Below are 14,376 nucleotides of genomic sequence, written 5' to 3' on the forward strand. Positions count from 1 at the left end.
GGGCCCATCTCATTGTGAAAAGCACTCAGCGACACGGAAAGTATGGAGAGCCTTCCAGCCTTGGTTTCTCCATCTGTAGAATGGGGTAATTGCCCCTGCCTCACTGGGCTACTGTGGCTGTTCGAGGCGACTGTGGCTCTGAAGACCCTCAGCACAGGGTGTGTACTCATCCCTCCCCTCTGCTCCCCTTCATGTGGATGATAATGTCCCCTCCCTCTCTCCGGCACCCCAGCCCCTCTCAAAATGCCACATTTAGAGATGTCACTGAACTGGTGTGTGAGAGTGAGGATTTCCCATTTGAGATCAAAGTCTGTAGCTTCCACAAGTTAATATAAAAACAGACCAAGCAGATTTTCTTGCTGGGTAGATTCAGGTAAAATTGAGCTCCTAAATACCCAGGATTTGTGGAATTTGTTGCTAATATTAAAGAGATTTACATTTCTGTGATACCTCTGCAGGTTTAATCTGATCACTCCAAAATGCTCAGAATCCGTTGCTCTTTCAAGGACAACTTGATTGGGTAAAAATTGGACCTTTATTTATAGAAGCCTTTGGACTTTGGGTACCAATCTATTTTACTCATCCTTTGCAGTTCCTTCAGCCGCCCCTGAAAACGTGTCCGCTGAGGCCGTCAGCTCCACCCAGATTTTACTGACGTGGGCTTCGGTGCCTGAACAGGACCAGAACGGGCTCATACTGGGCTACAAGGTATGTGTCGGAGGTGACCATCCCGTGCGTAGGCTGTGCAGGAGACCCTGCGTGTCACTCCCTTAGACCAAGGAGCGCAGAGCATCTTCCAGACCTGTGGCACCAGCCCGTGTTGTGATGTTCACATGTGTTCTTTCCTCTAGACTTCATTCCCATCTGGGGACGAGGCCTGGGGACAACCTCCTAACATAGGCCCAAACAAGGCATGGATGGAAGCTGGCTACTTACACTCGAGCCTCTGCTTCCTGGCCTGTACAGTGGGAGTGATCATGGCGGCTGGCCCTGAGGCTGGTCTGAGAAGGAAGGGGGTTTGATTTTGTGAGATGCGCGTTGCTCCTAGCGCGTGCGGAGTTGGTATTCTTAGCTACTTGCACGTGCATGGGCCCACCAGTATCCTGGGCAGTCCAGGGCAATGGTGGCAGCAGGAGGGGCGAGTGCCTTCCTGCCTTTCGGGAGCTCTTACTGGGTTCAGTCTTACCTGCACTTACGCACCTGTGTTTCTGTTTCCATCACCTCCCCTGAGCGGCGGGATGGATTTTCCTGGATGTGGCCAGCAGGGCCACCCCCACCTGTTATACCATGCCCAGCCTCTGGCCACACCCAGGCTTTCCGTGGTTTCGATCCCTAGTGTCTGTTTTCCCTTCCTGTTCTCCTGGGCAGTCAGATTGCTCCCTCAGGCCGCATTGGACACGGTGATCTCACTGGGGCAGGTGCAGGGAGCAGAACGCCACACCACATAGCGGGGTCCCAGAGAAGAGAGCTTGCAAGCCGTGTGCAAGCTGCTCCCTGAGTACCACCGTCTTTGATGGCCTTCTGGGTCCCCAACTAAAGGACCAGTTCAGGAAGGGTGAGCTGTGAGTGAGGACTTACCAAACCAGCAGAACAGGCAGGGCCAAGGAGGGGAGCCTCCCAGGGTGCTGTGTCCGTGTGTGGGCAGCAGCATGGAGCCCAGGGGGACCGCAGCCCAGGCTTCTGGGAACTACAGCAATTCTCCTGAGGCAGGGGTCCAATTCCCAAGAAGCTAGGGAACCAAAGGGATCTCTGGCTCCTTCTGTAGGAAGCACATCGTCTGTGTTTATAAACGAGTTTCTGTTCTAGTGGCTGTGGTTGGTGTGGCTGCTGTTGTGTGTCTCGGATCTTGTAAGTCATGGCACAGGGCAGCTCCCCCGCCATCGGCTAGGTCATGACTCCAGCTCCTCGTGTGCTCTGGAGGATATCTTCCCTACCAAATACCAGCGTAGGGAAACTAGATCCATAGCTTTAAACACTGCTGTTGTGGGGTTGGTCTGTGCCTTGAGGTTGAAAGGTCCCCTCCTGGCACCCTGCATCCCCATGACCACACATGCTTTTGTACCAACGCTCCAGATTCTGTTCCGGGCCAAAGACCTGGACCCCGAGCCCCGCAGTCACGTCGTGCGAGGGAACCACACGCAGTCGGCGCTGCTGGCCGGACTCCGGAAGTTCGTGCTGTACGAGCTCCAGGTGCTGGCGTTCACCCGCATCGGCAACGGAGTCCCCAGCTCTCCGCTCATCCTGGAGCGCACCAAGGACGACGGTACGGTAACGGCGTGCTCGAACAGCCCAAACGACCTGGACGGTTGTCATTTTTAACTTAATTTTCCAAACCACTTTTCCCCCCCCTTTCTTCAGTTGAGAAAAACAAAACAGAATTGTTTTTCAGTCACTGAGCGTTTATATGGCCAATTCCAGCCCGGAGTGAATTTTTACAGCCTCATTATGAACCTCTGCGAATTTCCGTCATAACTCTGCAAGAGGCCGCACAGTAAAGGCCGGACGGGCGGGGCCATCTAACATCCGGCCGCTCCTGCTGGCGGCGTCCACACAGACTGGGTTGCGAGCTCCACTCCCAGCCCGGGAGCCTCGATTTCCGTGGTGCCAGCCACTCCTGTCATTCGCAGGCCAAAATGTCCCTTCAAGTTCCTGCGTGGAATGCAGTGGGCTCCACAGGCTTCCAGGCCAGAATAACAGGCACCTCTTGATGGCTCTGTTTTTATGCAAGTCTAAATCATCAGCAAATATGTTTTTCCACTTTGCAGATGTCATACACTTAAAGGTTATCTCTTCTTACATTTTTATCGTTACACGGACTGTAGCAAATAGTCGGAGAGGGTATGTGTATTCTGGAGGAAAATACTGCTCTCCCCCCACACACACACACACACAACACCCACCTTAGGGATCAGAAGCTTCCTGCAGAAGAGAAACCATTGTAGATTTCCTGGTACATGTTGGCCGAAGTCATTCAGTTACCCCCATGGTGCTCCGGCTGCCGAGCTGGACCGGTCCTCTGTGTTCTGCTGGGAGATGGCACAGCGCTGGGCTTCAGTCGAGGAGAGGAAGGAGCTCTGCATACCGTCCTTTCCTGGGGGGCTGGGGCCTGACGGGGGGCAGCGGCCTCAAGGTTGTCTGCAGAACTGTGCGAAGCCATGGTGGCCCAGGTTCCACAAACGAAAAGTACAAGGAGCCTCCAACCTTGGCCGATCACAACTGCCTCTTTCTAAAGTGGAGGCTGGAAGTCACAGGATGACTTTCCTTCTTCTCCCGCAGTACGATTAGAGGCATGTTTCCACTCCCTCATTTCAGGGTGATCCAGATGATCAGCCTTGGGGATGGCACAGGGGATGGAGGCCACGTAAGGCAGCCGTCAAAATTTGAGTATCTGTGCAGTTGGTCCTGGCGTGCGAGGCCGTAGCCTCCTTACATTTATGTTACCAAACGCAAGGGTCACAGGTTTATTTAAACACAGATTTAAAATTGTAAATGCTGTTCTCCGCTTAATAGCCAGAGGCAGAATTCAGCAGCCCCTGAATGACTGTAACACACATCATCCTATCTCTGTATTCATTGCTCTGAGCCCATTGCCTCTTGTCTGGGAATCCATTAAGTTCCAACAAGAATTTCTAGTACTGACCACGCACTCCCTCACCTAGCCGTTTCAGTGACTACATTTACGAGGGCAAGGACACTGGTAGGCAAGGCACCTCACCCCACAGAATCATTAGACACGTTTGTGCACATCAATTCTTAATTTTCTAAGACGGTGCATACGAGAAAAATCACTCATTGAAAACATGTGACTTTGTCAGTGGGGAGGGACTTTAGGCCATTTGATTTATCTAACACCTGCTGGCAGGTGTCAAGCCCCCAAAAGGATTCAGCCCAGATTGGCTGAATCTTGAGCTTGGGCTTGACGTGCTTGCAGCCTCCACCCTTTGCACTCACAGGCTCCCAGCACGGTTTATGAGCACCGCTTCTGAAAGCTGAACGAGCAGATGAGCTGGATTCCAAATGAGGTGTTTTCTCAACATTATTAGGGGGCCACACGGTGCCAGCTAGATTCCAAAAGTCACTCACAGCCTTGGAGTGTCTGGTCCATGAACAGTCACCTGTGGTCGCGAATGCTCGGCCAGCCCACAGAGTCCTGTGTAACGTGGTAACCTTGTCATGTGCCCCCCGTCACACCGTAGTGGCCCCTGGCTCACGGGTTTCCTCTCTTCCCTCCAGCCCCGGGCCCTCCCGTGAGGCTTGTGTTCCCAGAGGTGAGACTCACGTCTGTGCGGATCGTGTGGCAGCCGCCGGAGGAGCCCAACGGCATCATTCTGGGTAAGGAAGCGGCCGTGATTAAAGAGATCATAGCTCAGAGGGAAATAGCAATTACATTGATTTCATCTGTTCTTATTACATGTCAAAGAGGTTGGACAACAACAACAAAAAAATCCTGCCTGCCACAGCCCAGCACTTACTGCACTGAGAAATGTGGGACCCTCTACTGTCTTGTGAGCTGTGGGCTGAGGTTTCTTTGCGGGTTGAAATTTACATTTTGTTAACCCAGAATTTCTTCCATTTGTTCATGGTTCACAACAAAACCATCTGTAATTGGCCCTTCCTTCAGCTCTGAAATAACCAGGCTGTTTCCATGGGCGTCTGGGAAGCAGCGGCCTTGTTTTTCATGGGAGCCAGAGACCCGGGCTTCACTCCCAAGTTCCAGGAAACATCCTCGGCTGTGGGGCCTTCATCTCATCCTTTTAAGAAGTTTCCAGAGTGAATTGTGTGCCTTGGGTCCCCGGGAAATTGTTTACTCTTAACGTTTCGTTCAGGGGGCAACTCTGATAGCATTGATGAAAAGCCTTAATTTTTCTTAGTTTCCCAAAGGCAGCAAGTTTTATTTAAAAAAAAAATCATTGGTTCCCTTATTTAGTCATCCTTTCACCATGAGAAATTCAGGGCCTCCCCTGTGCACAGAGTCAAGTGCATGGTGGGCAGTGAGGAGTGAACTAGATGCGCCCGTCCTCAGGATTCGAGTGGCCCACAGCGCCGTCGGGGAGAGGCACAAGGACAATGCAATGTGATAGGTGACTGATCGAAGTTCACAAGATGCTGCACAAGCAGGTCCCCTGGGCTGAGGGGCTCGCAGCGGATGGAAGGTGGCTTTGGAGCTGGGTCTTGCAGACGAGTGACCCCTGGAGTCCTGGAGGAAGGGAATGGGGGGGGGGGGCGTCCACTCAGCTAGACGGAATGCCTTGTGCCTGTGGGAGTGTAGACAGATCCCAGCTGGGAGATGTGGGCGGGGCCGGGCTGGGGATGGCTGGGGGTGGCCAGCTCCACCATTCAGGGGGTGCCCAGAGACCCAGATGCATGAAATCGGGCATCTAACGGCCAGGGCCCCAGCTGGGTCTACTCTCTAGACCCAGGCCAGCATCCAATAGGGTATTTCCCCAATCCAAGCCTGCCGCAGACCCCCACATGTGTTAGCTTGTACACTGAGTGGTTTATAGGGAGATTATAAACCTGAGCCTACCGACAGGTAGTGAAATTCACCCCTTACACGTTAGAATTCTAAGATTTGGTTTGAAAAAGGGTTTCACTTCATTAAAAAATTTTTTTCACAAAAATCTGTGCTGAAGTCAGTAGGGAATCACCCAAGGACTTTGAGCAGCAAAGCGACATAGTCAGGTTTGCATTTTAGGTGATAACTAGAGAGAGAGGCAAATATTTTTTGAGTTCTTCTTTCATGAGGACGGGGGAGACGGAGCCTGGGGTGTAGCGGCATCGTCTGCTGCAAGGCTGGGGCCCTCCTCAGTCCGACCCTTCCTCGTGCGATTTCCGGAATTGCTGGGTGGGGTATTTTGCTAAGAGTACAGTTTTTCTGAAGTGGGTGACTTTTGGAACTGCAGGTTCTTGCTATTTTAAAACCACAACGAGCCGCCAAAAAAGCTGCTGGTGAAGTGTGTATTCTGGACCCCATTGGGATGAGACGGGATCACAGACACCTGTTAGGCCCCACACTTGTGCTCCAGACCCGGGGCGGGAGATGGTCTGTGAGCACATGGCTTGGCCAGGGGTTTCCTGGAGCCCCTCAGCACTGCACCCGGCTGCTGTCTCTTCTGGACGGAGCAGGGCTAAGCATCTGATGACCCACGGGGTGTCCCCAGCTTGCCGTGAGACAGGAAACCTTTCTGGAGCACAAAATGTGAATTCTGACCTGTCACAGTACCCGGAATCTCTAAGAAGCAGAGTCTCTCCAGCCTGCTGAGGGAAGCCCCATCCCCAACCCTGCGCCGGTCCTGCTGAGGGAAGCCCCATCCCCAACCCCTGCTCCTGCCGTTCCTGCCGCTCCTGCTGCAGCCTCTGCCCTCTGCCAGGACCAGCCCACTGTGCTTGCTGGTCCTTTGCCCCTTCTGTGCCTCTAAAGTCCCATTCAATGTGACCTCCACCTGCAAGCTCCCTCCACGCCCGTCCCTGCCTGGCTGTGCCCACCATCATCACATGAGTCTCACTGTCCAAAGGTGAAATCTCGTCACTCACTTTGAAGGGCATCTGTAACGTTCGTGCGCCTGTTTGAGGAATCAGACCACAATGGGCTAGCATTTACATCATTCAGATCCGGAGCCTCAGGAAGTCGGATACTACCCAGGAGAGACGGGGGCGTGGGCAAACACACACACTCATCGGCTCCCAGAGAATGACCTGGTAATGTCTGGGCGAGGGGAGCACGTCTGTCCCCTGCATCCCAGAGGCCCTTCCCATCGGGTCTTAAACCTGGAGTTCTCACCCCTGTACCCAAGGAGACACGCACGGACGCTCCTGCCGCGTCACGTTCGATGGCAGGCGAAACAAAGAGCCAGGCACCTGAGTGTCCATCAGTCAGACAACAGAAAGGTGTATTGTGGGCTCTTCACACAGCAGAAAACACGATAGCAGTTAAAGGAATGACCAGGAGCTACACGGGTCAACATGAGGAAGTGTTGCAAGCGTCTGTTCAGGGGAAAAGCAAGTCGGAGGAGAAAACACAGCGCGAGGGTGTTCCTGTACATTTAAACCTCTGTGTGCGTGATTGTCCTCATTTACTGGGCCCCACGTACAGTCGAAGTGTGAACTCACGGACAGCAGTACACCCCGAGTGGAGAAGGGAGGTTCCCTCTGAGGAAGAGGATCCGGTGGGGCCTCAGCTTTGTCTCATCATTTCTCTTATATGAAACAAAACACAACAAAACAGCCCAATCTGGCAAAATCTCAAGATTTGTTCAGTTGGTGCAATGAATATTTGGGTATTCCATCTATATAATTCCCAGTATTTTCTCTATGTTTGAAAGATTTATAATAAAAAGGACAATCATAAGATTAAAATGACACATTCACTATAAATGTCTTAAAAAACAGAAAATTCAAATATGTAACAGGAAGAAAATGAGAATCACCCACAATTCCACTGCCCCAAAATAATGTTAATATTTTTTATCATTTTTCTAATATTTTAATTATAAAATATTTCCTATTTAGAAGGGAGCCTCTTCGTCGTACTGCATGTATGTTTAGTACCGGTGACCCGCCAGGTCCCCCAAGGGATTTCGTGTTTATCTCTCCTTCAGTTTTCTGTACGATTTTCCTAGAGTTAAATTTAAGCCTAAAAATCTAATATTAGTGCTGCACATGTTTACATTTCATATAAACTCCTCTCGCATGTTTTTCTGCAACGTGACTCTTCCCTCCCCCTGTCATGAATGTTTCCTACGTAGACACCCCCGCGTCCACGTCTGCACACCCCGATCACGACATTTGCAGCGTCCCCAGCATCCTGGTGCTCGCCTCCTGGTGTGCGTGCAGAAGGGTTCCCCAGGGCACACACCCGGGAACGGCCAACAGCGTTGGCACATTTTCAACTTCGCACAATGACACCAGACCATTTTCCTGAGCAGTAATACCAGTTTGTACTCCCACCAGCAGGTGTAAGGACCCCCATGGCTCCGCACGTCTTTGCCAACACTTGATAGGCTCAGCATCTAAACTTCTTTGCCATTCTGGTGTCTCGTTGTGGTTTTATGTTGGATTTCCCCAGCGGCTTCCCCAATGCCAGATGAGTGCGCCCAGCCTTGCAGGTCTGTTGGTTGCTCCCATCCCTGGACTGCCCTGGGCTTCATCTCAACTTTTATGGTTCCCATTTCCTATTCACTCTCTATAATTTCTCCTCACTTTCCGGTTCAACCGTGCACTTAGGCTTTCTTTTCTTGCTACCATATTTATTACTTTTGGATGTCTTAACAGGAAGGTTTTTCAGGACATCTGGTTTACCACATTGCCAAAAGCAGACTGTCTCTGTATACTTCAGTACGATTCGGGCATCCATGGTACGAACACATCCAGCCCGATAATGTAACCTTTAAATGCAAATACGTTATAATAGAAAATTTTAAAAAAATACGGATCATCTCCCAAATGATGCAATCAGAAATAATGATGTGACCGACATCCTTAGAGGTGAATCTTCACAGCGTTTCTGATGATCTCCTCAGGATGCAAGCCTGGAAGCAGAGTCACTGGGAGAAGGTGCTAGAACATTTCCAGAGTTGTTCACCTACCTATCACGCTTTCCCTCCGGAAACACTGTGTCAGTCAGCTCTCCTGACAGCAGTGCCCATGCCACTCCACCTTCACCAGCATCGACGTTGATGGTTTGTTTTGTTTATCTCGGCCAGTTTGATACATAAAATAGAATATTCATATGAAGGAGACATTTTCAAAGTTCGCTAGCCATAAGTTGTTGTTTTTTTTCCTTTTGGGAATTTCCAGTTTATATTCTGTACTAGTTTGCTGGGGCTGCCACAGAGAACCATGAGCATGGGGATTAAACAACAGGAATCTATTTTCTGTCAACTCCGGAGGCTAGAGGTGCGAGATCCAGGCACAGGGAGGGCTGGTGTCTCTGGCAGCCTCTCTCCTTGGCCTCCCCGTGTCTTCCCTCACCTTGTCGTCCCTCTGTGCGTGTCTGTGTCCTGATCTCCTCTTGTAGGGGTGCCAGCCCTCCTGAGTCAGGGCCCCCCCAGTACCTCATTTCACCTTAATCCCCTCTATAAAGACCTTCTCCCCAAATACAGTCACATTGGGGGTGCTCAGGGCTAGGACTATAACGTGTGAACGTGGGAGGTGTAATTCAGCTCGTGACACGTCCTTTGGCCATTTTTCTCTTGGGGACTCACCCCTTCCCTACTGGTTTTCACATACCTTGCACACTGGCAGCATCCAAGTACCAAGTGGCTGAGAGACCTGAGCCCAAAATCCGAGTCTGGGTTGGAGGCCTGACTCTGCTGGCGTTAGCACCGCGACACTGGGTCCGGACAAGTTAGCCCAGTAAATACCACCCAACATGATCATTAACAATATTAACAATATTCACAGTCACAGATGTTGCAAAAGTTCCCCTTTTAATTTTGGTCACGGAGACTTGCATATAGACTTGAAACGTGTGCCTTCCCGTCGTCTGCTGTTCCCACAGTGAGGAAGCAGGTGCTGTCCCTGCACACAGGCCCCCTAGGCTGGGGTCAGCGGGCACCCCAGTCCCTCTTAGGGCCATCGTGGCTCCTTCCGCTCCTCACTCCAAGTGGTGACCTCTCTTCCCCCCGCCCCCCGGACTTATAGCCGCATCACTCCCTGGGCACCGCGTCCACTCAGCATACTGGCAGGACTGGGGCTGCGGGAGGGGTGACGGGCTCGGCCTCTTCGGGCTGCGGAGGGCGAGACACAACAAGAGGAAAGACCAAACAGCCACACGAACCCCGTGGATCTCAGGATCTGACACAGCCAGCTCTTCTCAGGAAGTGGTCCCAACTTCATGCCCCAGGCCCATGATTCACCCTCCCCCACATCCCCAGCCAGCCACGGTCTGCTCAATAAACTCAAGAATCCCAGGCTGCCTGCTCTGCTGTCCCTGGGGTTTGAAGCACTGCACTCCGGACAGGCCGAGGACAGCGTGGGCAAGCTTGCAGACTCAGCAGCCCAGCCCAGTGAATTTAGGCACATTACTGAGTCTTTCCATGCCTCGGCTTCCCTATCCCTCAAATGGGAATACCACTCATACTCCCTTGTAGTGTTGATTGAGTTGTGCATGAGGACCTTAGGATGACGCCCAACCACGTGGTAAGCACTCAAGGAACGTTCGCTCAAATGCATGGCTGTTTGGTATCTCATCGTGTGTCCTGGACCAGAGAATTTCTTCATGTCGTCCAATGCCAGCATCTAGCTGGTAGTCCCCAGCAGAGGTTTCACACGGACAAGACAGGGAGAAGAACAGGGAAAGGCAGGTTGGAGCCAGGTTATCAGAGGCTCCTAAGGGACATGCAGAAGCTTGGATTTTGAGCTATAGTCCCTGGGGGTGGGGGCATCACTAAAAATCGCAAAAGTCCAGGTAAGGAGAGGGCAGTATTTAAATACTCCCAGCATTCCAACCGTGGCAAAGCAGACAAAAAGTAAAATAGTGCTATGCCTACCTGTAATGCAGAAAAACACCACATTCTGTTGTAATGGCCTTTAGTTGTAATGGTAACAAATGTTGTCTGGGTAACCTGTCACCTGGATATTGTTACAGCTAGCACACCAAATTGCAGATGCCGTAGGAAGGGTGAGAAAACAGTTTCTAAAGATTCAGATCGGTGTTTGTGGGGGAGAAGGGGAAACATCTTTTTGCAAGACTGGCTTCCCACCCAGAGACCTCGAATCGATGCTCCCACTCGGGCAGCACGGCCTTCCGAGTATATAAACAGCTCTGCAGCCGTGCTTTTGTAATCTATATCAAAACATGTTCTTGCATTTCCCAAAAAGATTAACAGCATGAAACACCACCAGACGCCTACGGGGAAAAACACTTGCTTATTTGCGTAAATATTTTACCGTGGAGAGCTTTTAGCATTTAGAGCCTGCCTTTGGGGGCTGCGGCGGGAGCCACCTGAGCACGGTCACCCTCCCTCCCTCGCTGACGACTCCGCTCTCCCTTAAATGCTGCCAAGCTAACGTGATGCGTGTGCTCTTTAAACCCGCGTGCGGGGCTGCCCGGCCACCCACGCCAGAGCCTCCCCCCATCTCCACCTGCCTACCGAGGGCCTAACATTTACCCTTAGCTTATTACAGAAGGGTGTGCAAAGTCTCTGCTGAGAATTAGGAGCGCAAGTGAATATAATCCCTGCTTGCAAATACAGAGTTTTGATCCACTGTTGCGTTTGCCCCCAGCCCTCATGCGCATAAGCTGTAAAACCAACAAGCCACACGGTGCCTGGGCTGGGCGATCCTGGGGCCATTCTGCTGCCGTGGGCTCTCTGAACAAGTCGCGGGTGCTGGCAGGGCTGTCACCATTCACACCCACCTACAGGGGCTACCGAGGGCGTCAGCAGCACCGTGCCCCACTGGAGGCCTTGGCTTCGGCCCCGAGCGTCAGGCCCTAGGGACGTACCACCAAACAGGAGACTCTCAGGCAGGTGCCTTTCGCTTGCCCAGGATGCACGCAACCTGTGAGAGGCCTGCCACCACCCAATACGCCGTACACAGGTCCCCCAGAGGGCTCTGGGTGCCAGTCTACAGTTACCCCATCTGAGCGAGCCAGCTGAGATACCACCACCCCCCCCCAAGGAGGCTCCCAGCACAGCATCATCTTAGAACTCCTCCTGTATCTCACACAGCTGAAGGTTCTAGAACTGGTGTCAGGCTTGAAACACATGCCCTTTCCTGATTCTGATTTTCTAGATGCACATTGTTTTTTTCCATCTTCTGGGTGTGTTCAGAGACTGCGTAGTTTCAACCTTCACCGTGGATCAATGTGGCTTATACTTGGCATTCCCCCTCCCCCAAATGCCTGTATTATCATAATTCACCCATAACCTTACAAATCAGACTTCACTCGGGCCGTGTTTTCCTCCTAGTATTGATTCGGCTTGCCCATTCTTTCCTAACACCCAGCACAGCCCGTGCACCGCTGACATCCGGGACGCTAATGTTTCTATCTTCCTCGAACTGTAATTACGTAACCAGCCTTTCCCACCAAAACACTCTTCTCCCTCAACATCATCTCCCGTTATTCTCTACAAGTACAAGAATGGGTACTCACCTGCTTCCTTTTACCATTTATCTGCAGGAAAAAGCTCTCTTCTACTGTCTGTTGAGGCTGGGTCATTGCAAGGACATTCGAGGTGCCCGTCTTTACGTTCACCGGGCCACAGAATGGGGACAGGGCGCTATCACCCTGACTTAGGGCGGATAAGAGGAAGGTACGAATATACCCACAGGATGAGGGAGTCTCTCCCAGTGGCTCATGGGAGCTGGAGCAGAGGCAGAGATAATAAGCCGGGTGTCCCACAGCTGCGCACAGATGACACTGTGCCTAGCTGTTCCGTGCATTGTTCACAGTTGTCGCCGTGGCCGTAGGAAGTGGGCCTCCTCGTCTCCGTGCTTCGGTGGCGGAGGAGCCTGGGGCAATCCCGCTGCAAACAGCCTCCTTCCTGCTCAGTGCTGGTGGCGCCTCGGGGCAGGTCCATGTCGTGGAATATTACACACGTTTCTGAAGGAAAAGGATGACGCTTTCGAAATGTGGTGAGAAGACACGAATGAAAAGCCTGCGCTCGGAGTAAAATCAGTTTTGTTTCAAGTTCATATGCGTAGAAAAACGATGACCAGAAGCATTCCCTGAGATAGGAACAGTGACCTCTGGATGGTGAGGTCACCTTGTGGCAGGTGCCGTGTACGCAGTCGGCCTTCGGGGCCCGGCGCTGCCCCCCACAGTCCCACAGTGTTGGAGCGGCCAGCAGTGCGCTGCGCCCAAGGGCGCTCTCTGCCCTGGGGCCGGGATTCTGGGGGAGTTGCCCACCAGCTGCCCCCGGCCCATGACTGCTGGGGGTTGGGAGGAAGCTGCCGCAGCCCTCACCACCCCCGCCACCCTCTGCCCAGTGGGCAGAGCCTTGGGTGCCCAGCAGGGTAACTGCTTCCTCTGGCCATCTGTCAGCTTCCTCTGTCTCCTGGGCTCACCTCCAGAGAAAACCCTTCGTCCTGGGCCATCTTGGAGCCGACTGGGCCTCTCAGGACTCAGGCAGCAACATTCATAGAACGGAAAGTATCTTGTGTGGGCAGAGGCCTCCCCCCATCCCCCTGAGTCTCTAGCACCTGCCCCTGTGTAGCCGGCTGCATCATCCTCTCCTGGCCAGCATGGCCAACAGTGACCCACGGCAGCCCATGGGATGTGACATTCAGAGCGTCCTGGCCCTCGGGTCACTTCCCATCCTGGTGCACGCTCTACCCCTCCCTGGTGCTCTGGGCTCCAATGGCTGAGGGCTCTGGCATTGGGCTGGGCGGGGGCTGTCCCTCGTAGGTTGTCATGCCCGTCCCAGACCTAGTGGTGGCTCTGACCCCAGGCCCTACTGCAGGGGACTTGGACCCACTGCCCTGACCTTATTCCTTATGCAGGTACCCCAAGGCTCTTCCAGACAATCCTGTTTTTCTGTCCACTTTCTGAAACAACTTATCCTCTCCAGAGGAACCCTGGCCTTGGGGTTTCTGCCTCTCTGCTGTGCTCGCATCAACCCCCTGGCGCTGGAATGTCCCCCCCAGACCCCGTTCCCAAATGCCTGGTGGTCTCTCCCAGTCACTCAATGTCACCTGTAGTATGACCAGATTATTTTCAACTTGTCTCTCTTTTCTTCAGATCATCAGAATTCTACCATTTTAGAGCAGGAAGGAGCTGCAGGAAGCAGCAGGGCCTCCCGGTAGAGTGGGGTTCCCACGCTGAAGGCCCAGCTCCGTCCTCTGCTCACCATATCCCCTTCTGGCCCTCGGGGTAAAATAGACACACGTCCTGTGCCTGAAATGCAGAGACACTAATACTTGGGGGCCAGTCGTTTTCTTAATTCATGGTGTAGGGATGAGAGCTTCTCTCTCCTCCCTTCTGGGTTCTACAGCGGGTCCAAGAAGTAAGTGGACATAAGACAGGAGAAGATCAAATTTAATTTTGTGTCTACAGGAGCCCCAAAGATTTGAGGCTCAAAAGTGACCAAAGCAGGCTGGTTTTAATGCCTTCGAGTCAAGGAAACAGTAAATTGGTGAAGAATTGACAAGACGAGGGGTTTGGGTTTGGGGCGGTCAGTAAACTAGCGAAATAACCGGGTTATACAGGCACCTCGGCCCCGAACTGCCTGTGGCTTGGGACGAGGCTGCCTCTCTTCCTCCAGGTGCAGCGAGGGGGACTGATTCCCTGCTTTCAGGGGACAGAGGAGGGTCTGAGTGTCCCTCTGGCACTGCCCATTTCTTAAGTAACTTGAATCCAAAATAATCAGCATGTGAAAATGGCGTATTTGGGGGTAGCCTAAGCTTCTCTGCTTCAGTGGCTGGAAATGAGAA

At 52.5% G+C, this 14,376-nt stretch overlaps 1 protein-coding gene across 2 annotated transcripts in view; it reads left to right on the plus strand.

Annotated features, from left to right (window-relative positions):
- Positions 1 to 14,376, plus strand: part of SDK1 (sidekick cell adhesion molecule 1) — an 875,077-nt gene that overhangs the window by 767,917 nt on the left and 92,784 nt on the right. For both annotated transcript variants that reach the window (XM_045813352.2, XM_087866987.1), the window contains exons 26-28: positions 593 to 708; positions 2,074 to 2,263; positions 4,234 to 4,332. In XM_045813352.2, the coding sequence (XP_045669308.2) occupies positions 593 to 708; positions 2,074 to 2,263; positions 4,234 to 4,332 (405 nt within the window). The remainder of the gene's footprint in view (positions 1 to 592; positions 709 to 2,073; positions 2,264 to 4,233; positions 4,333 to 14,376) is intronic.

The sequence above is a fragment of the Ursus americanus genome, chromosome 2 (genome assembly GCF_024610735.1).
Source record: "Ursus americanus isolate L20-20 chromosome 2, mUrsAme1.1.p, whole genome shotgun sequence".
Taxonomy (NCBI): Eukaryota; Metazoa; Chordata; class Mammalia; order Carnivora; family Ursidae; genus Ursus; species Ursus americanus.